This window comes from Aphanomyces invadans (genome assembly GCF_000520115.1).
Source record: "Aphanomyces invadans strain NJM9701 unplaced genomic scaffold supercont1.20, whole genome shotgun sequence".
NCBI lineage: Eukaryota > Oomycota > Saprolegniomycetes > Saprolegniales > Verrucalvaceae > Aphanomyces > Aphanomyces invadans.
The window spans coordinates 412,136-431,566 of record NW_008580165.1 but is presented as its reverse complement, the minus strand read 5'-3'; the positions used below and the strand labels follow the sequence as shown (position 1 = coordinate 431,566).

At 57.5% G+C, this 19,431-nt stretch overlaps 9 protein-coding genes across 11 annotated transcripts; 4 read left to right on the top strand and 5 right to left on the bottom strand.

The window, feature by feature from the left end:
• The first annotated feature begins 1,179 nt into the window (after positions 1-1,179).
• H310_09238 (hypothetical protein) lies at positions 1,180-1,982 on the top strand. The gene has a single exon (XM_008875260.1). The coding sequence runs from the start codon at positions 1,205-1,207 to the stop codon at positions 1,898-1,900; it is 696 nt and encodes a 231-aa protein (XP_008873482.1). The 5' UTR covers positions 1,180-1,204; the 3' UTR covers positions 1,901-1,982.
• Positions 1,189-7,372, bottom strand: H310_09237 (hypothetical protein). The gene is made up of 3 exons (XM_008875259.1): positions 3,598-7,372; positions 3,338-3,539; positions 1,189-3,260 (listed from the first exon to the last, which is right to left on the bottom strand). Exons 1-3 carry the CDS (start codon positions 7,336-7,338, stop codon positions 1,957-1,959), a joined length of 5,247 nt encoding a protein of 1,748 aa, XP_008873481.1. The 5' UTR covers positions 7,339-7,372; the 3' UTR covers positions 1,189-1,956.
• Positions 7,373-7,452: 80 nt separating this feature from the next.
• Positions 7,453-10,057, bottom strand: H310_09235. 2 transcript variants are annotated; one of them, XM_008875257.1, is made up of 7 exons: positions 9,931-10,057; positions 9,128-9,859; positions 8,327-9,078; positions 8,120-8,264; positions 7,969-8,064; positions 7,742-7,926; positions 7,453-7,691 (listed from the first exon to the last, which is right to left on the bottom strand). In XM_008875257.1, exons 3-7 carry the CDS (start codon positions 8,563-8,565, stop codon positions 7,493-7,495), a joined length of 864 nt encoding a protein of 287 aa, XP_008873479.1. In that variant the 5' UTR covers positions 8,566-9,078; positions 9,128-9,859; positions 9,931-10,057; the 3' UTR covers positions 7,453-7,492. The 2 variants fall into 2 exon arrangements, with proteins under 2 accessions (XP_008873479.1, XP_008873478.1); XM_008875256.1 differs by having other exon boundaries at positions 8,327-9,859.
• Positions 8,654-9,866, top strand: H310_09236 (hypothetical protein). Its single transcript, XM_008875258.1, has one exon. The coding sequence runs from the start codon at positions 8,754-8,756 to the stop codon at positions 9,693-9,695; it is 942 nt and encodes a 313-aa protein (XP_008873480.1). The 5' UTR covers positions 8,654-8,753; the 3' UTR covers positions 9,696-9,866.
• H310_09234 (ribosomal protein L7/L12) lies at positions 10,032-10,854 on the bottom strand. Its single transcript, XM_008875255.1, has 2 exons — positions 10,576-10,854; positions 10,032-10,515 (listed from the first exon to the last, which is right to left on the bottom strand). The coding sequence occupies exons 1-2, from the start codon at positions 10,795-10,797 to the stop codon at positions 10,204-10,206; spliced, it is 534 nt and encodes a 177-aa protein (XP_008873477.1). The 5' UTR covers positions 10,798-10,854; the 3' UTR covers positions 10,032-10,203.
• A 624-nt stretch (positions 10,855-11,478) lies between these two features.
• On the top strand, positions 11,479-13,022 carry H310_09233 (hypothetical protein). The gene is made up of 5 exons (XM_008875254.1): positions 11,479-11,997; positions 12,046-12,220; positions 12,264-12,326; positions 12,378-12,657; positions 12,701-13,022. The coding sequence occupies exons 1-5, from the start codon at positions 11,497-11,499 to the stop codon at positions 12,888-12,890; spliced, it is 1,209 nt and encodes a 402-aa protein (XP_008873476.1). The 5' UTR covers positions 11,479-11,496; the 3' UTR covers positions 12,891-13,022.
• Positions 12,807-13,726, bottom strand: H310_09232. 2 transcript variants are annotated; one of them, XM_008875252.1, is made up of 3 exons: positions 13,595-13,726; positions 13,150-13,511; positions 12,807-13,095 (listed from the first exon to the last, which is right to left on the bottom strand). In XM_008875252.1, the coding sequence occupies exons 1-3, from the start codon at positions 13,698-13,700 to the stop codon at positions 12,961-12,963; spliced, it is 603 nt and encodes a 200-aa protein (XP_008873474.1). In that variant the 5' UTR covers positions 13,701-13,726; the 3' UTR covers positions 12,807-12,960. The 2 variants fall into 2 exon arrangements, with proteins under 2 accessions (XP_008873474.1, XP_008873475.1); XM_008875253.1 differs by having other exon boundaries at positions 13,150-13,726.
• Positions 13,727-13,773: 47 nt separating this feature from the next.
• H310_09231 (hypothetical protein) lies at positions 13,774-14,602 on the top strand. Its single transcript, XM_008875251.1, has 4 exons — positions 13,774-13,923; positions 13,977-14,102; positions 14,163-14,266; positions 14,315-14,602. The coding sequence occupies exons 1-4, from the start codon at positions 13,837-13,839 to the stop codon at positions 14,481-14,483; spliced, it is 486 nt and encodes a 161-aa protein (XP_008873473.1). The 5' UTR covers positions 13,774-13,836; the 3' UTR covers positions 14,484-14,602.
• H310_09230 (hypothetical protein) lies at positions 14,484-19,375 on the bottom strand. Its single transcript, XM_008875250.1, has 12 exons — positions 19,263-19,375; positions 18,981-19,214; positions 18,735-18,937; positions 18,546-18,686; positions 18,388-18,486; positions 18,165-18,338; positions 17,756-18,116; positions 17,642-17,710; positions 16,961-17,571; positions 16,783-16,906; positions 14,866-16,670; positions 14,484-14,804 (listed from the first exon to the last, which is right to left on the bottom strand). Exons 1-12 carry the CDS (start codon positions 19,363-19,365, stop codon positions 14,523-14,525), a joined length of 4,206 nt encoding a protein of 1,401 aa, XP_008873472.1. The 5' UTR covers positions 19,366-19,375; the 3' UTR covers positions 14,484-14,522.
• Between the last annotated feature and the right edge of the window lie 56 nt (positions 19,376-19,431).

The following is a 19,431-nucleotide window of genomic DNA, read 5'->3' as shown; positions in this document are numbered from 1 at the left end:
CCAAGTTGTTGGGTGGCCGAGTGGAGGGCTGTTCTTGGCACCGGGAGCGCCTTGTTTCGAACGAAAGCGACGAATGCGTTCGCTCTTGCCGTCTTGCTCCTGAGGCTCCTCCTGGTAGGCAGGTCACCCACAAACGATTCATTGTTGAGCTCGCCAGATATCTTCATGGTGCGGAGGGATCTTAAGATTTACGACGTATCAAACAGGAAGATGACTTGTCATTACGCCACGTAGGAAAACGACGACGGGTCACAAAGGGATCAAAGACCGTAATAAACTTCGCGTCGGGGGGTGTTGGGTCGTATGCCATTCAGATCGCCACGGCCCTCGGGGCCCACGTCACTGCTGTGTGTATCGCGGCGAATGTGGGAGTTGCGGAAGAACTGGGTGCCGATGTCGTGGTGGACTGTCTTTCGGAGGACTTTGTCCAGCAAAGCCAAGGCCAAGCGGACGTTCACATGGAGTACGTGGGAAGTCGATCGATGCGAGAAAATTTCCGGGTGCTGGCGGAACACGGCATGTATGTGACGGCGGGCGGTCCACCCGAAACTTGCACCGGTCGCGTGGTGTGCTTCACGGCTCTCAAGCATTTGTCAGTCTTGTTCTAGGCATGCTCAAGCCAACGCAGCACGTGTTGGAGTCGCTCCAAGAGTTGACCGAAGCAGGCCACATCACCCCACGTGTCCCTGCGCAGTTCGACTTGGGTTTGTTTGGTGCACTAGTACCAGTTATCGACAGAGGTTGCATCCAAAGAGAGTGGCGGAAAGCGTCGCAACTCCTCGCAAACATTGTGCTCATCCTTGGACTTGTCATGGAACCAAGCTTGAGCAGTCACATGTCTTATTTTCCCTCCGGTTCATACTAACACACGCAGTTGGCTCTACTTACCTTGCTGAATAGCACCGCACTTCGTCAAGGTGATGACAGCTAAGCGTCGAGCGAAGGCGTGCTCACCATCTAAGTCATTGCGGTTCGAACATTGGCAGCCGTGGAAAGGCAGCTGAAGACTGAACGATCGCAGTTGTCTGCAGTCATATTTACATTATCGATGCACTTTATAATTAAATTTGAGTATGAATAATAGAAGACAAATACATATTGACTGCAATATGTGCTTTTCGCCCCTAAATGACCTACGTCATATGAGTTCGTTGACCTTCGTTGGCATGCGATCTTGTCGTCAAAATCCAAGAAGCAGCGCAGCATGGGGGCCGTGTTTGGTAAGATCAGCGAGGAAACACCTCATTTTGAGAGCCTCGGGCGCATCGGGCCGAACAAGGACATTGAGATCCGCCGCTACGACCCCATCTACACAGCGTCGGTGTCGTCGACGGATGTCCCGGACGCGACGACGACGCGAGAATTCACGCGGGTCGCCTTCGGCTCCCTCGCGCGGTATATTGGCGTGTTTACCGCCCCTGAAAACAAGCCGCGGTCCGGGGAAAGTGGCCCTGGCGAAGCCATGGCAATGACAGCCCCAGTCATCATGGCTTCGATTGAAAACAACAAAGCGGGTGGAGGCGAGCCAATTGCGATGACAGCTCCTGTCCTCCTGTCCCACAGCAACGTAGACGAAACAATGAGCTTTATTTTGCCGTCCAAGTTTGCCAAAGAAGGCCAAGAGCCTCCGATTCCACTCGACTCGAAGGTCCACATCACCAAGGTCGCGTCCCGCGTGCTCGCAGTCAAGACGTTCACTGGAGAACTCACGAAGGAGGTCGCTGCGACCGTGGCCGCCGAAATCATTGGCGTGCTGGAGCTCCAGGGCAAGTACAAAATCAAGCGCAACGATCAAGGGCTTCCTGCGTGGGAGTACATGGGGTACAACTCCCCATTCACGCTCCCGTGGTGCCGAACAAACGAGTCTGCCGTCCTCCTCGAGGCCGTCCCCACCGAGTAAACGTTCTGCGCAATCTCGTAAGCGTCCCAACAAGTCGTATTGCATTGTGTGGCATGTTACGCGTCGTGCCGCATGGACTGGATGAGCTTGCCCCAGTTTAGGAACCACAGCTCCTCGTCGTGCAGCAGCGTGGTGTACTTGGTTCCCAGCGCTGCCATCGACGCATCAAACCACTCGCAGTACGCTGCATGCGTTTCATTGCGGGCTTTCACGGCCGCGCGGTGGGCATCTGTGAGATAAGCCACACACGCCGCCGTGTCGGCCGGCTCGGGTGGCGGGACGACGTCAGCTGGGGATATCTTTGTGTCGTCCTTGATCGCTGGTGCAATGTCGAACACCGGGACGATGGGCAGCCCTGGCCATGCTCGCTTGGGGAATCGCTGCAATTCCTTGGCATCATCAAGTGCATCTTTCTCGTCGTCAGATAGCTCGACCGCCAACGGATCGCCTTGCTCGATCTTTCGCAGTGCTTTGCGCAGCCGCTTGAGCGACTTGGGTTTGTGGAAAACGTCGCTGGCTCCTTTGTTCGGTCCGTCGGCATCGTCCGTGCCCGTCGTGTGCGTTGAGGTCGCGGGTGGACTCTGAATGTCACGGGCCATCGTGCACGAGTCGAGGATCGACATCATGGCGTGGAACATGGCAGTCAGGCGTTTGTGAAATCCCCTGGCGCAGATCACGTGCTGCACGAGCACCTGCCATCGCACGTGTCGAATGGCGTCCTGGACCGCAGCCGTGCGCGCCGCTTCCTTGGCACACAAGCTCTCGACGACAGCAACTTGGTTGGGGCTGCACAGATCGGGTGTCAACTGGCTCTTGTGCTTTTCTTTGACGGCTTCCCACTCTTGAAATTGGGTTTCGAACGCCACCTCGATTGCATCCACGAGGCGTTGGACAGTCGCCTTGGCGCGGCGAACGATGTCCTCCATTGCCAGACGGGGCGCGATCGCCAGAGCCACTTCAAATGCTTTGACTTGGTCGTGGTACATCGCCACTTGATGCTCAACATACCCGACCGACTTTTCGCGCTGCTCGCGCAAATACGCTTGCAACGTGTCCGGGATGTTGTTGTCGTCCATAGGCTTGCCTTCCGCAGCAAACAACGCGCGCGAGTCGGCGACGCACTGCGCTTCAAATTGCTTGGTCGTGTCAAGGAAAGACGTCACGGAGGCGAAATCATGGTCGAGAGGCGCATCTGCGTCATACTTGGTCGATGCTTCAAGGTCGTCTTTGACGGGCTTTGGCTGAAGCTGCATCTTGTTTACGAGGACACCGAGATACAGCCCCCGAATGTACATGACATGGCGGAGCTCGAGCAAGAGCTTGCGAACGTGGCGGGCGAGATTGCTCGGTCCTTTCGGTCCTACGGGTGGCACACCAACCCAGATCAGCATGCAGCATAAAAGGCAAACGGGAGTGAGTAGGGAATATCGTTTTCACCTGGCGGCGCAGCGGTCGTCGTGGCTGCTTGCTTGAGCATGTCCAAGAGGTCGCTGATTGTGCTCGCCATGTTGTCCGACCGGGTCATTTCGCTTCGCAGCCGCTCCTGGGCATTCCGCCGCGGCAGCCCGTACTTCTGTCCGAGGCCTTCCTTCATCGACAACGTCTGCAGGCAGGTTTGGTGCCTCGACTTGAACGTCGCCTAGAGCGATACATGTCCAGCTGACGCCGTACACACGAGCAATCATGATGTCATGTACCAAGAGCGCCCCAACGCGACTTTCCTGGCTCTCGAGCGCATCCATCACGGCCTTACGCCCCGCGACCGCCGTGTGGATCGTCATCTCTGCCTCGGACACAATTGCATGGACGAGCTTAACCTCGTCTGGATGGTAATCGCATCCCGAAATGACATCGCAACTGACCAAGTCGGGAAATATTTGATGCGTGCACGTCGTCACAAGCTCTCGGCACGTGGCAATTAGCGCTGTCGGCTCGTCCGTCAGGTACACCGCCATTTGAACGCGCAAGAGGTCGCTCCACGCAGCTTTGAATTCGATGTGAACCTTCTTCGACCGACTCTCGAGCCCTTGCAACGCCGCTAAACTTGTTTGCATGAGAAGTTGCGACTGCAGCCCAAGCTGGGCATTCTCTTGGGCCCGCAAACACGCGAGGGCGTCGTCATGCAGCTTGACAAACTCGGCTTCTTGCGCCGCAAGCTTCTTGAGCACGTTCTTGATGTGTCGGCCATGGCGCTGTCGGTGGCTCACGAGTTCGCCAGCGCGCGGCTGGTATATCTGTACATCGGTGCGACCCTTTCGCGGCCAGTGCATGCGCAGGCATTCTTCCAACAGGAACGTGTACGCTTCCACACGCGTGTGAGCTTCCGCATTTGCCTCGTCCAAGTGCGCGCCACTCCTGGTCTCGAACAGTGACATGGTGGCGTCGCGCAGCCGAAGAAGCATGGAAAGGAGTGTGGACTGGGGCACGTCCAGCACAGCGATGACAGAGTCAAGGGGAATTTGGATGTTGGGAGGGTCGGACGGAGTCTCGATGACGGGATCGACGACCGGGGCAGGGCTAGCTTCGGGTGGCGGTACATCCACCAGCACTGCGGCAGACGCACTGCGGGGGGTGCCTTTCGCCGGTGGTTTGGTCGATGGTGGGAAGGACGTCGGATCGGCGGGAGGCGGGGACGCGTCGACAGGTGGAGCCGTCGCTTCCGGAGGTGGGTTATCGTCATCGCTGGGGTCTTCGCCCGGTAGCAAGATCTTTTTCAACAGAATTCGGCCAAGGATGTCGTTCACGGATTCGCACTCAACGTACCGACACCCGTTTTGACTGCAATATGCTGCGACTTCGACGGGGTTTTCATCTACTACTGCATCCGGTCGGGATGACGAGTGATCCAGCGCGGCAGCGGACGCATGAGGAGCGTCCTGTGCCGGCGGTGGCACCGACGCTGTGGACGGTGACGCTTTCAACGTCGTGTGATCATGCGTTGAGGCGTGGGACTCGTGATGATGGAGGGACGACGTCGACGGCGGCGACGATGGCGGTTGCGGCGGTGAGTCGATGGCGTTCTCAATGACCTCAGCACTCAGCAAGTCGTCCAATGCAGCGGGGACGCCGCCGGCCGGCGGCTGGAGTCCAAAGAATGCGCACAAGTCGTTTCGAAACGCGTGGTTTTGCCGGGCGATCGCGATCGGGTGGTTGGTGGACGCGAGCGACACCTTTTTGTTGTACTTTCGGTATTCGTCCTCGAGGCGTTCGAGGAGGTCCAAGCACTGCCGAAATTCTCGTTCGAGTGCTGCCTCGTCGGGCGCGTGGCGCAGCGCCGATCTTGTCGTCGAGAACTCGGCCTCGCACGCTGCGACATGGCTGTCATGCGTGTCCTTGAGTGTGTCGAGGAGGTCCATCACGGTCAAATTGACGACGCGCGTCCGGTCCTCGTACGTCTCGGTGCACGCGACCAACTGGTAAAAGAACCGAGCAACGCGATCGCACGTGACGTGGAGGATGGTCGTGTGTGCTTCGAGCCCGGCGCCGACCGTCGCGACCAGCGCATCCATCTCGCGCTCGCGGAGACCAAGCAATCCATTGCACTCGTGCGACACGATGCCGTCCACGACCGCGTTCGCATGGGTTTGGACCTCCAGAGCACTCAAAGTCGCATGCAAAAGCGACTGGAACGGCGGCGGAAGGTCCGTCGTGTACACGAGAGTTCCAAGCCGCCGCTGCGCCTTGCGGATGCCTTGCATGTCGGCAATCTGGAACGCGTCCAGCCCGATGCCTTTGCTCTTGACGGCGGCGGCTGCACTCGCCTGCGCGTCGTTGTCTTGAATGAGACTGTCGAGTTTCCCGGCGATGTCGTCCAGGTCATGCCGCAGCGTGTCGTCGATGCCTTGGATCCCTGCCAGCGTGGTCGTTTGCGCCAAGAGAATCGGCAACAGCGGGACGATTTCGTTCTTTGGGGCCTTCCGCAGACGCTCGAGTGTTGCTTGGATGGCTTTTCGCTCGGAGGACTTGCCTTGGGCATCAAGAATCGACTCGAGGGGCAAGGCGGCGACGAGCATGGCCACCCGCGGCATGAGGGCCGCCACGTTCTCCTGGTAAATCATATCGGGTGACGCCAGGCGGTCCTCGATCGCTGCCAATTCGGCCCGCAGCCCACCCGACAGTCGAAAGAATTCGTCCAAACTTTTGTCGGCCAAGAGCGCAGTGAGCTGCGTTGCGATGGTTGCCAGGTCTCCTTCCTTGGCCTTGGCCCCTACGCGATGGCACGTTGCACGAAGCTGCTCTCGTAGCGCCGCCGCTTCGGCTACAATGTCGCGCTGGCACGTAAAGAGCTGGTTAAAGTACTCTGCATTGCGCTCTTCCTCCTTCTTGTACAAGTCTGCCAGAGCCAACACGATCCGATGGACTCTTTGCGTCGACAATCCCCCACCAACGAGGCCGTCGAGTTGACCGAGCAGTGCGAGCCGCTCGTTCGTGTGCACCGACAGTTGGTCGGCGCGCAAGTTGGCGAGAATCTCATGCAGGCGGGGCGGATGCGTGTACAGCGGAGACTCGAGCGTGATTTTGAAATGTTGGATCGCGTGATCGTGGTTGAGCACGCGCCAGTGCCGCTCACACTTTTCCCACATGATTCGGACATGAACGAACTTTTGCGCGTCTTCCTTCAGCATGCGGCTGACCAGGTGGCAGTGGCTCCGTCGATTCGAGATCAGCACCACGTTCAGCTCATGCGCTTCGACTTCGATCGCGCGCTCGACTTCGGGCGGGAGCACGTACGCCGCGGCGACGCAAGTCTCTGTGAGCAGCTGGAGTTCTACGCCGGCCAGGGCCGATCGCGTCTGCTCAATGGCTTCGAGGCCATCACCAAATTGCCGAATCGTTCGAGTGCGTCCACTCCACAGCCCTTCCAAGTGCGCCCACTGCTCGACCACCATGGCGTGCGACGCGTGGATGAGCCAAGGCTCGTTCGTGAGGAGAGCAAAGTGGTTGTCGTTCGCAGCGGCGACGGTGGCCAGCTCTTCTTTGATGGCATCGCTAATGCGCAAGATGTCCGTCTCGAGCTGCTCACTGATCGCTTTGAGGCGGGCTTGGTACTGGGCCTGCGCAGCAGTGTGGCGGTCCCGCCGGCGCATCGCGTTGGCAGCAATCTTGTCGACTTTTCCTGTCGGGTCGCCTTGATCGTGGTGCGCTGTGGTCGTTGGCTGCGTCGAGAGCTTTTGGTGGTGCAGCTCGCGTACTTCGGTGACCGCGGCAAAGTCTGCCGTCCCTTCTGTCGCCGCGACGTGGCGCTGGCGATACGACACCATGTCCGACGCCGCAATGTTGAGCAATTTGATCGCGCCGCTTTTCGCGTCTTTCTTGTGAAAGTCACGCGGCTTTTTCAGCGCCGTCAGCAGCGCCTGCTCCGCTTCAAACTTGGGATCGAGTTTTCGTTCGTCCATCTGCGGGACCACGCCCTCCGCGCTCTCTTCCTCGACCTCCATCGTCGTCGCGGTGGCAGGATATACCGCAGCGACGGTTTGAATGTGCTTAAAACGGTCGCCCGTTTCCCGCTGGTTGGAAACGGCGCGGGCCATGACAACACGGGTGGCATTGTAGCCAGGACAAGGGTAAATGGATGCATGGGCAGTTTAGAGTCTAGCGAAAGCTGGCGGCGGTGACGTGGCTCGCTCGTAGTTCGAGGTAGTCTTGTTGCGGCAGCAGCGACGCTTGGATTTCGACGATTTCGACCGGCTTGGGTCGTACGATAGCGAGGAAACCTTGCGTGAATGGCTTGGTCGTGAATAACGCCGGCGTTAGCGACTCGTTGATCTCGATCAATGCCCCGCGAATGCAGCTGAACAGAGTCGTTGTGCATGGAGATTACAAGGACGAGAGGTTGTGTACCTGCGGAAGGCGAACACGTCCCCCGTGGAACACTTGATACGACACAGGACAGTGTCGGGATTAAGCCAGACGCCGCCCTTTTTCTTCTTCCCAGACACTTTGCTCTCAACTATGGTCGGCTCAAAGTCGATTGCAATCACAGTCAGCCCGCGCGTGAAGATAGCGTGGCCAGGTGCGATCCCGATCTAGACGGCGTGAGGATGCGAAGGATCGTCGCACGTACGTACGACACAGAGACGATTCGAGTGCATGTTGATGAATTGATCTTCGGATGGCTCGCCCATGATGTCGGCGGCATACATCCGCGTATAGTACCTGTCCACCTGCAGCACCCGTGTCATTCGCGATTGGAACGCCGTTTGGTGGTCGTCGTCGTACCATGCTGCCCGTGCGAGATACATAGTCGACCACCGTTGCGTCGTCCTTGTGCACAAATTTATCCGCTTGACGCTTCTCTCCTTGGTCGCGGATCAGCTTGCGTTGCGCCGTCACGGTAAACGTGCCTCCGTCTTGTAGTTCGTCGCTACATGCACCATACATCATGCACAGAAACGACCACGTTGTGTCGATGGAGTTGTCACGTACAGTCCATGGGCATACACACAATCTGGGAACGGACACCCGTCCGGTTTGTCAAAGTGGCGGCACAGCTGGGTCTTTTTCAACGCCAAGCGGCGTTCGCGGCGGCGTTTTTTCCCCACAGGCTTCTCCGATACGGCGTTCTTCGCGACAGAGTCAGGATTCCCCGTGCCCGCATCCGTCGTAGCTTTGTCCAACGACACATGGGTCGACGCCGGTGGCGGGACACTACCGCTTGCCTCCATTCAAGTTTCCTTTCGTGCAATGGAGTCAAACCGGATAAACGGTGCATTATCCGGAAATCGCATTGTCGATGCCCATATTGGTTTGCATGTTGGTGACGTGGGTGGTGGAATTGCTCCCGACGCTTCGCATCTCCACGGCTCACTCTCCAAGCGCTTCACCACTGTGCACGTCGCAACTTCCACAAGAAATGAATATTCTGATCGTCGAAGCAGATGCTTGGTTTGAGGGACATCGTCGCGTCCGCGTGGCAAAAGGTGCCTCGCTCGACAACCTTCGCGCCGCGTTGCACGATCAATTGCGCCTTCCCAATGATGTCGCGAGCATGTCCATCACGCTGTATGATACTCCAACACAGTCCATTGTCCCGCTCCGTCATGGCCATCAAATCCAGTCACACACCCGCCTCTTCCTGTCCCCATCGTCCGACACAGCGTCGCAGCCCGTGCTCGCCATTGCAAGCCGGTCGTTCGGTTTTGCGTTTGAAAGGGGTGAGTTCCGCGTCCATGGAGTTCCTTTATACATCGGAGAAGTCGGCAACACTGGCAAAGGCACAGGACTCACGATTTGGGACGGGTCCGTGGTGCTAGCGCGGTATCTCGAGCACGTTTCCTTGTCGGTCGGCCACGACGACAACGTTCGCGGCAAACGCGTCCTCGAGCTTGGCGCGGGTACGGGTCTCGTTGGACTCGCGGCCTCTCTTTGCGGGGCCTCCCACGTAACCTTGACAGATTTGGCGTACGCGCTCGAGAACCTCTCGAGGAATGTCGAGCTGAATCGCGGTGCGATATCGCCGGCGGCCGTGGCCGTGTCCGAGTTGGACTGGTTTGCTCCTCAGTCGTCATCCTTCACCGATGGCGTTGACATGGTCGTGGGGTCGGACATCGTGTGGGTGGAAAGCCTGATTGAACCTCTCGTTCAGACGATCGCCGTGCTGTTGAAGGGCGGTCGAGTGAAGGCTTCGACGATGCTGCTTGCGCACCAGACAAGATGCACTGCGTCCGATGCGATCTTCTTCCAGCTTGTGAACGATCATGGCCTCGTTGTGGCATCGATCGACGCGCCGCCCGCCATCCTACCCCAAGACAAACACATACGACTCTACAAGATCCAAGTACCCGCCAACGATTGAGCGAATGAGGACAGAGCAGCTGCTGAAAGCGCCTGCAAGAACGTTCTTGCAGCTCCGTGGTCTGCCAGCCATAGCTTCTGCACGCTACCGATCCACGAAAGACTCCCCACATAACATGACCTTGTCTCGCTGCTGAAACGACATCATTCCAGCGCTGGACTCGTCTACAGTCGGGAACCACGACGTGAGATGGTAGGAAGCATGGACGAGGCATTGGTTATGGCGGAGGACTGACGTGCGGTAATCTGTGAGTGCCCCAAATGTCGAGGAAGCGGACGGTCATGAACGAGAAGCTGCACAGCGCGATCGGAGGTGCGAACGGCTGCTGGCGATGAATAGTGGGGACATGGTATGTTGGATTCTCTATTAAATCGAAGAATGAGCCTTGCCGCCCTGCCCTCCGTTCGCAGCGCTCGGGTGACCTGTGATTGTGTACACAACGAGTGAAGGAGGCGCAGGCGCAGCGAGGCACGTCCTACAGCTATGGGGGTTGGAGATGCGGTAACGCTTATTCGAGCTCGCCGACGCCACCCATTTCGGTGATCTTGGCCATCAGTTCTTCGGCTTCGGCTTTCTTCAATTCCTTCTTGAGCACGGCGGGCACCGACTCGACGAGTTCCTTGGCTTCCTTCAGGCCCAAGCCAGTAATTGCTCGGACTTCCTTGATCACCTTGATCTTGTTCTTGGCGTCAAAGCTGACGAGCTTGACATCGAACGAAGTCTTTTCTTCCTTCTTTTCTTCTTCGGCAGCAGTCTCGCCGCCGGCGCTGCCGCCTCCGCCACCCATGGCGAAGCCCATTTCCGGGATGTCAAACTTGACCTACACACGACAGCATGAATACCCGTTGGTTCTACGACGGTCGGGGCGCGCAGTGCCTACTTGAATGGCCGCCGACAGCTCGGAGATTTCGATCAAGTTCAACTCGCAGATCAAGTCCAACACGTTTTGAACTCGCGGGGTCAACGCAACTTCGTTTTCAATCATCTTTTTCTGGGCTTCCGTGGCCTCCTTGACTTCCAAGAAGCGAGGAGTCGAGGACGAGATGGCGCGGCGGCCAGCCACACCGCGGATGACGGACGCACGGACAACACGGGTCAACATGGTGCAGCAACAAGCGTCAACGGAAATGACACGCCGACGAATCGGCCTCAAACGACTGGTGAAAACGAAAACTCCAACCTTTTGTATCAAAACAAAGGGGGAATGTACGACCTTTGTACGTTTGTACACGAACAATGTACCGCAATCCCAAATGCAAGAGTCAAATGAAACGTACGTTCGTTTTTTTTGCCACCGAGAACCCTCTTTGTTTCTATTTTGCTTATAAGTTTTGACAATCCATCCATTCCAAAAGGTGTATCTTTTGCACGACGGCCGCCTCGCCGGCACCCTCATCTTGTGCGGACGGCCAACAAACCACTTGTCGTTCCCCCGAGGTACTGGCGCAGCTCTTGGCGCGCTTCCAATCACACCCTAGTGGGACATGGAGGGGACGGAGGCAGTTGTTCGAGTAAGTAGTCTCATGACTGTATGGTACGAGTCAAGGATCATCGATGCAGCAATTATGCCGGCGTGGTTCTTGCTACGCAGGGGCACTTGGTTAGTGGTGCATCAGCAGTGCAGTACCATTAGAGATCTTCCGTGTTGGCGCATGGAGTTATGGCTTGGGGGAACCTGCAGTGGTGGCGGCTCTCGTCGGGATGCTCTTGGTTGGGAACGACAAATACTTAATTGAAGGAAGGCATGTAAAGCTTTCCCAAAAGTACTTCGGTTTTAGATTCCCCGCGATCCAGCTGCGCAATGCCGCTTGGAATGCCAACAACGAGGGTCAAGGACGAGAACAACATTTGGGAGGAGCATTATCCGCTCTTGCAGCCCAACAGCACCAACAACACCCTGCCCATACACAACTTCTTCTCCCCAGAGGTTGTCAACGCGTACACGTATGGAGTTCAGGCGTTCGTGGTGACACTTGTGACTCTTTCCATCTTGTCGTTGACGGGGCTCGTGCTGTGCCAGCTCTTCATGCTGTCCAACCTTCTGTGTGCGCTGTTTCGTCTGCTGTGGCTCGTGTCCCCGGCGGTCGCTGCGCTGTCCCTTCGACACATTGCAGGGACTCACCTGAACTTTCGATATAACGTGATGGCGTTTCCGATGTGGGAAATTCCTCCGCTCGCCGACCTGTTCCAGTGCTACCCAAAGTCATCTCTGGCGCGGATGCTCTCAATGAGTTTTTTCATTCCGTTGCTGTGCCAAGTCGCCGCGTACACCCTCGTCGCCGCCACGCGCATGGTGAATCCGGTACGACGGTCATAAACTGATCTGGCATTGACACTAGAGTCTGTGCAGTTCAATCGGCCGTTTGTGGAGCGCGCCGAGTCGGTCTTTAGTTTTGACAACCAGGACGCCAAGGAAGGCGGGCTCGTATTTTATGTGTTTTACCTCGTCGTCGCTGGAATTGTATGGGACCCCGTGCCGCCGCCACGGTACGACTTTGGCGTCGCCGTCAACAGCCGTCCGATCGGTGCGTGTTCCTGCATGTTCGTGGTGAATCATGAATCGAGCAGGCTGCAGTTGGTTGCTACTGAGTTTGTTTCAAGAAATCGGATGGAGTGGCGCGCTATATCCAGGTACACATCGCGATCGCGAGACCGTGCGTCGAAACATCGCATGGACTCTAGCTCTCGACATCGTGTTTGGCCACAGCGCGTTTATGGCGTCCGTCGTGACCGGTCTCGTCTGGGCCGTGTGGCACTGGCCGTTTATCATTGCCGAAAAGTTCGCGATCATTCCGCCAGGCTCGGGGTACTCGGTCGTCGACGTCGACGATTTTGAAGTGCTCAGTGTGCTCAGCATCTTTACCATTCTCCTGGTGGGGTCGCGAATCATCATGTGCTGGATCCAAGGCAAGTCGAGCTATATCATTTGGTCGAGCGTTCTGTACCACGCTTCCCACTGCTTGTACGGCATCTCGTCCACCCAACGGCAAATCACGGACGTGTAGGTTCATCGTCAGCGTGTTTGGCCAGCTCACGGGGCCGCTCTACGAAAAGGCCGACGACTACCCGTACTTTTCGAGCGAAGGCAGCATCTGCCTCGTTGTCACGACGTGGTTCTCGACGTGCATTTTGTCGCAGCTCTTTCGGGGCAACTACCTCAAGTTGTTTGCGCGCTGGCGGAAGCACCGCTACTGAGTCCTGCGCATTGCCGTCTGTCGTTCAACTTAATGTGATGCTAGACCAGCGTGCTGTCGACGCTAGAGCCCTACTTGGGAATGTCGGAAAAGGGAAAGTGGTCCTTGTAGCACGTCTCGAATACTTTGTCCACGCATGACGTTTCCTTCCCGGTGCACATGGGATTGTACTTGAGCGAGAGCTCGGCCCGCCGCCGTACGCACACCTGTGCAAGGACCATTTTTATGAGGTGGTTCATATCGAGAAAGGAAGAACGGACCTGATGCTGCTTGGCAATGTTGAAATGGCCACGAAAGACTTCGAGGTGCCAGTCGCAGTCTCCACTGAGCGCCGCGGCGCGGATCTCGCTGCACGCATGCGCATCGCAGTCGGTTTTCCAATCAACTTGCGCACGGCAGTGATCGTACGCGTGGATGAGCTCGTGGGCCAATGTGCGATCCATCCACTCTTGATCTTTGATGTGGTTCTGGCACAGCACGACGCCAGGTTGCCCATCTTCGTTCAGTTTGAACCCACCATTAATGTTGCCTTCGCAATGTTCGCTCGAGAAGAAGTCTGGAAGGTCTTTCACCTTGCACCCCATCTTCTCCATGGCTTGTACGAGGAACGTCACCTTGGAGCCTACAATGGTGTCGACGCCATGGCGCACAAGTCAGCACACACAACCACGTCAGGGACGAAGGAGCATGCGTCGCACTACTTGCATTTGTTCAAGGAATGCACAAGCATCTCGTTGCTCGTCTCATGCTGTGCCACTGTTTCTGCCGTCGCGGGACCGGCCGACGTCATGTCTTTGAGCACATTCTCCATCGCTGCCAACCAAGACGAGTTGCACGGCCATGGCGGGATTGTTTATCCGGGGGAATCCGGATAATCGAAGCAACGCAGAAGGCGTCGCAATGGGAAGACCGCCTCCCCAGCCACATCATGCGATCGAGCGGCGAAGATGCTAAAGATGGATGCTTTGACGGTGTCCCAGCTCTTGGTTGGCGTCAGCGTCACTCTTCTCATGCCTGAGGTTATCTTCGGCCGCGTACGGACGATTCGGTTTGTCTGTGCATGGATTGCTAATCGTGTTCTGAATAGCCTCCAATGCGGTACTTTCGTCTCCAGCAGCTCTTCGTCGTCCTGCCTCAATTTGCGTCGCTTTCGCTTGTGATGATGCATGCGCGCCTCAAGTGGAGGCATATTCGCCCGCAATCCAGGCATAAAGTACGTGCCATGCCTGTCGCGATCGTCCACGAGAGTTGACGAATGCCATGCTCGCTGCAGATCTTTATGGTGCACGTCATTGCAATTGTGTGTGTGTGCACCGCCGCGGAGCAGTCAGGGTTTCGCATGGGATTGCGGTGGTGCTGCATGTTTCCATCGTCGTGGTAAGTACATGGACGATTTCGCGTCTCAACGACGACGACCTGTCGTAGTCCGCCAACTCCCCTCGTCAACCCTGCCTTGTGCACGGACGCCTTCCGCTCTCTTGGTCGCTCGTTTCTTGTGTCCATGCATTTCGTCGGCACACTCGGCTGCTTTGTCGCCCATGGCGCGCTCTTTACGTCCAACTCGCTTCAACTTGCCCTCCTTTCAACGCAGTGATCTAGTGCAGCTCGACTGTCATGTTTCACTTTAGTGCGTCTACGCGAACAGCTCGCCTTGCTTGGGAGGCTTTCCCGCCTGTTGGTTGTTCATTTGCCCATCTTTCGAGACGACCGCCGGTGTTTGCTCGGGCTGTTGCAATTCGATCGTCGCGAGCTTCACTTCGTTCTCTTGCACCTTTTGCACTTGGTCCGGTTTGAGCTCCTTGTCGCACATCGGGCACACGGGATCCGCGTCCAAGTGGGTCGTCAAGTGCGAGTACAGCGCGGGGAACTGGCAGTGCGGGCATTGGCTCCAATCCGCCTTGACCATGTGGTAGCCCTACGGCATCGATCAGCATGAAGCTGGTGTGGATGGCTGCGGCAGCGCGCCTTCAACCCACCGTGACCGCACAATACGGAATCCAGTTCTTGCAGTGGGTGCAATCGAGTTCAACGTCGACAACGTCGTGGTCGCAGAACGGGCACGGCGTCAGAGTGTCCGGTGGCTGCTCCTTGTTTGGGCGTCGCACGATCGCTTCGATCTTGCGCTTGATCTCTTTGTCGATTCCGTTGCGGTACTCGGGGCGCATGAGTTGCGTAGCAAAATCGTAGCTATTCCCCTTGAGTCCGGCGCGCTGGCACTCGATGACAGCCGAGATGAGGATGTTGGACACATGCGTTGGAAACTTGGACATGTTTTTGGCCACGCGGACAAGCATCTTGGCGGCGGCCACGTGGTCACCTCGCTTGACGAGCTTCTTCACCACGACGTAGCTGTGGAGCAGTGTGAGCGAGTTGCGCAGGTCCTGGTTCACGTGGATTTTGTGGAGCTGCAGCTGGCGGTGGGTCTCGACCAACACGTCGTGCGCGACCTTGTAATTACCCAGCTCCTGCTCTTGCCGAGCAATGATGATGGCCGTCTTGGCAGCTTGCGCATAGTTTCCCAGGGCCATGTACAGGCGAAAGATGTAGTTCGGGTCTTTCGGTATGCCGTCCGTGTCGCCCATGAGGTAATCGATCAAGGTGTGCGTGAGCATGTCGTTGCGGGCTTTCCCGACGACGTCTATCGCGCGGCCGAGCTCGGCCTCGCCGCACTGAAGGAACAATCGAAGTGCCTTGTGGTAGTTGCCGCACACCTGGTAGTACTCGCCAGCGCGGGCGTGGGACTGGATCTGCTCGTAGTGCTGGGCAATCTTGAGTGCTCGCTCGACCGAGATGGTGTCCCCGATCGTTTTCGTGAACGCATCGATCTCGTTATGCGCTTGCGCGAGCTGGAACGCGTCGTCTTCGCGGTTTGCCAAGAGCAAAAAGTCGATCGCGGCGGCATAGTTAGCGCTCTCGATGCAGTACTTGGCGACGGCGGACGCGCCCTCGGACGACTTGGTCTGCTTGACAATCGAAAACGCTTTCTCTGCGTTGTTTAGGTGCTCGAGCTGGATGCGAACGACGCTGTCGAGGTCCATCGCTGCTTCATACGCATCGGACGCGGCGGCAAACTCGCCCGCCGCTTCCTTCGCCTTGGCGTATTGCACGTGAACCTTGGGCATGTGGACCTTGGCCATCAACGGCGCTGCCTTGTGGAGCTGTTTCATTTGAATGTAGATCTGCGCCGCTTTTTCGTACACTTCGCCTCGCTCGTACAGCAGGGCCGCGTCCGACAACTGCTTCATGCCTTCCAAGATGAGCCCACACTCTTTGCACAGCGACGGGTCGTTGAGTTCTGTAACGAGCCGAATGCCGCGGCGGAGGTCGCCCGTGCGGAGCGTGCATCGCGCAATTCCGGCCATGCTTTGCATCTGCGTCTTCTCCGACGCGACGACGGGGTTGCCAAGTGGGTCGACTGCGTTGCACGCGTGCTCGTACATTTTCAACGCGCCTTCAACGTCACCTTTGAACTCGAGCTGGGCCGCGTACGACGCGCTGAGCTCCGGCACGAGGTGGACCGCGAGCGAGTCGGCCAGAAGCAGCGCCTGGTCCCATTGCAGCAAGTATCGCTGCATCGTCAACGCGGCCATCGGGTCGCTCGAGTTGAGAAAGAGCTTCTGCGCTTGGTCGTACTGGCCAAACAGCATCGAGACGTGGCCGGCCAGCAAGTTTTTATCCTCGACGTGCTCGATGCGATTGAGGCCCATGACCATGCCGGCGTCCCCAAGCTGGCGGTACACGCGCTTCGACAGCGTAATGTCGAGGGTGTGCATCGCTCGCCCTGCACCCAAGGATTCAAAAGGCAGGGAACACAACGTGAATCGAATTCCAGCCACACGTTTCAGTGAAGCAAACAAAATGCGGAAACGAAGTAGGCATGATGGGGGTCGTACCAGCAAGTGCGAGCCAGTACTCTTTCGCGTCGATCGCGACCGCTTGTTTCCACGCAACGTCCATGCGTAAGAGGCCGAGGCATTGCTTGAACACGGCCTTGTCCGACTCGGGGCGAACGCTTTTCTACTCGAGATCATCAGGCAAGCCGTTCCAAGTCCACATGGGGACGCGCTAGACCTGGAGCGCCTCGTGGGTGCATGACATGACGTTTGAGAGCGTACCGCCAGGCTGCTGCGTCGTGAGGACGCCGTCGGCAAAGAGCACGGCCGAGTGGCCGGACGGGATCTTGGTGGCCTGGGGCGAAAACTGAAAGTCGCCGTTCAGGTCGATGTCGATCGTGCCGAGCTGGGTCACTTCCGGCCCGTTGATTGTGAGCTCCGTGTACAGGAACGTGGTGAATTCCGTCGGTTCGATCGCGACAAACACAGTCGGATCGCACGTGTCCCAGAAAATTGCGCTCGCCGAGTTTGGCACGCTGGGGACGTACAGCGCCTCGCGGTTCGTCGCATTCAAAATGTAAGCGCGGCGCCGCGAATCGATGAACACGACCTTGGTCCCGACGGCGTTGGGAGCAATGTGGACGATACCAATGCCGTCCTCATGGCGGTAGCTGCATCCTTCTAGGAGCTTCCACTCGTGGAGAAAGAAAAAGTGGACGCCACCGACGCCGCCGCTCGTCGCGTAGATGAAAAAGTCCTTGGTCAAGGCAATGCTCGAGATTTCGACCCCCCGATCCTCTCGCCCGTGGGTTTCCGGGAACGACTTGGACTGTTCATGGTTGCCTCCGTCTGTCCATCCCACCATCGACATGAGAGCTGCTACTGCGACGTTGTCGACAAGGACGAGGACGGAGCTTACACTGTTGTTGAGCGCCAGGCTCGATGAAGTGAAGGACCACCTTGCCGTCGCTGAGCACAGCCGCGTAGTCTGCGCCGCACCGTGGAATATCCATCCTCATGTCGTTGCACGTACCTCGATTCAGTTTGACGCTGGTGACGCGGCCGAGATATTGCTGCTCGTTCACAAGTGCATCGCGGTTCCCGCCGTCGCACCTGTAGAACCACACACGATTGTTCATGCCGACTGCAACGTGGCGGGGCCCGATTGCAATGAACGACGGCTCTATCGAGACTTGGATGTGGATGGGGGCGTCGCGGCCGAGGGTATCGACGACGGTGATCTCGCGGAGAGAACTCAGGAACGCGACGTAGTTGCCGACGTGGTCATGGATGTTGGGCATGCGCGCCAGGAACGTTTGGATGATCCCGCCTTGCGTTGCCACCGTCAGGATCTGGCCGTCCCCCGTGTACGCCATCATGTTGGCTTCGTTATCCTGGTGCACACGACATGACAAAGGGGCCATCCAAGGCGAGACATGTACCTCGGCGTCCGTGAGCTTGATCGAGTCGGCTTTGATTTCGGAATAGTTGGACATATCCACGACCTTGATGCCGCTCTCGCCGCTGATCGCGATGCGATTCAGGACGGGCGAGTAGCACATGGCGTAGAGGCGCTCCGAGAAGAACCGCCCGGAGAACATCTCCTCGCCGATTTCCTGCAAAGGTCCAGAGTCCGATGGAGCCGCGAGTTTGGGGACCACGTACGTCCATTTGCGTCGAGATGCAAATGACAAATCCCTCCGAGAACGCAATCATGAGGTAGCCGCCGTTGAACCATTCAAATACTTTGATCGATCCGTAGTGCTATCGCGACGTTGCGCTCGTGAGGTTGATGGAAGGAGCTGCGCCAGAAGCATCAGTACCGCTTGAAAGGTGAGTTCAATGGGATTTTCCGGGTCGGTCGTGTCGAGTAGAACCAGCGACTTGACCACGTTGATGGCGACGCACGTTTCGGGACCGCGCGTCGAGTCGCCCTTTCGGTGACCAAATTTGCAGTCGGAAGGCTACTCATGCGAGGGTTAGGCAGCTGAAATCGAGAGCGTCGAGCGTACCGAGAGTTTGAGTTCGCGCTGCTGTAGTGTGTCCCCTCCAGCGTTGCTGATTGTGACCATGCGGTCGTCGGCACCGAGCACCAACTGGTCCGAATTGTTCCACGCGCCGCACGTGATTTTCTTGGAATGTTTTCCGAGGACCGGGACGATCTTTCGTGTCGACTTGTTGTACAGGATGAGGTTTCCCTTCATCGTCCCGATTGCTATGCCGACGTTATGTCAACTTAGATGCGGAAGAGCACGCACCAAGTTGGGTGCCTGTGTTTGACCATCGGATGAACGACGGGTCTTTCAAGTTGGTATCCAGGTTCTGCGTCGTCCGAGCACTCAAGTCCCACAACGGGACGATACCGTTGCCAGTTTGCAAAATCGCGAGCGTGTTGCCGTCACGGTCCCATTCCAGGGCCAGTACAGGCGTTGCCATGTCGAGGCCAATTTCTTCGTACTGCTCGCCTTGGCGGTCGAAGATGTGGACAAGCCCTGAAACAAGACGCTTCGATCATGTCCTGACACAACGCAACAACGCACCGTTCTTTCCGGCCGTGGCAAGGAAGTTCCCCGCCGGCTGCCATGCGAATGTCACCGGGCCCACGCCGTGGTACGTCGGAGGGAGCTTGAACAGCTTCTTCATCGCGCGCGACTGTTGGAAATGGAATAAATCTTGGGCGGGCGGGCGCCCCGGGCCGCGGGCAGATCT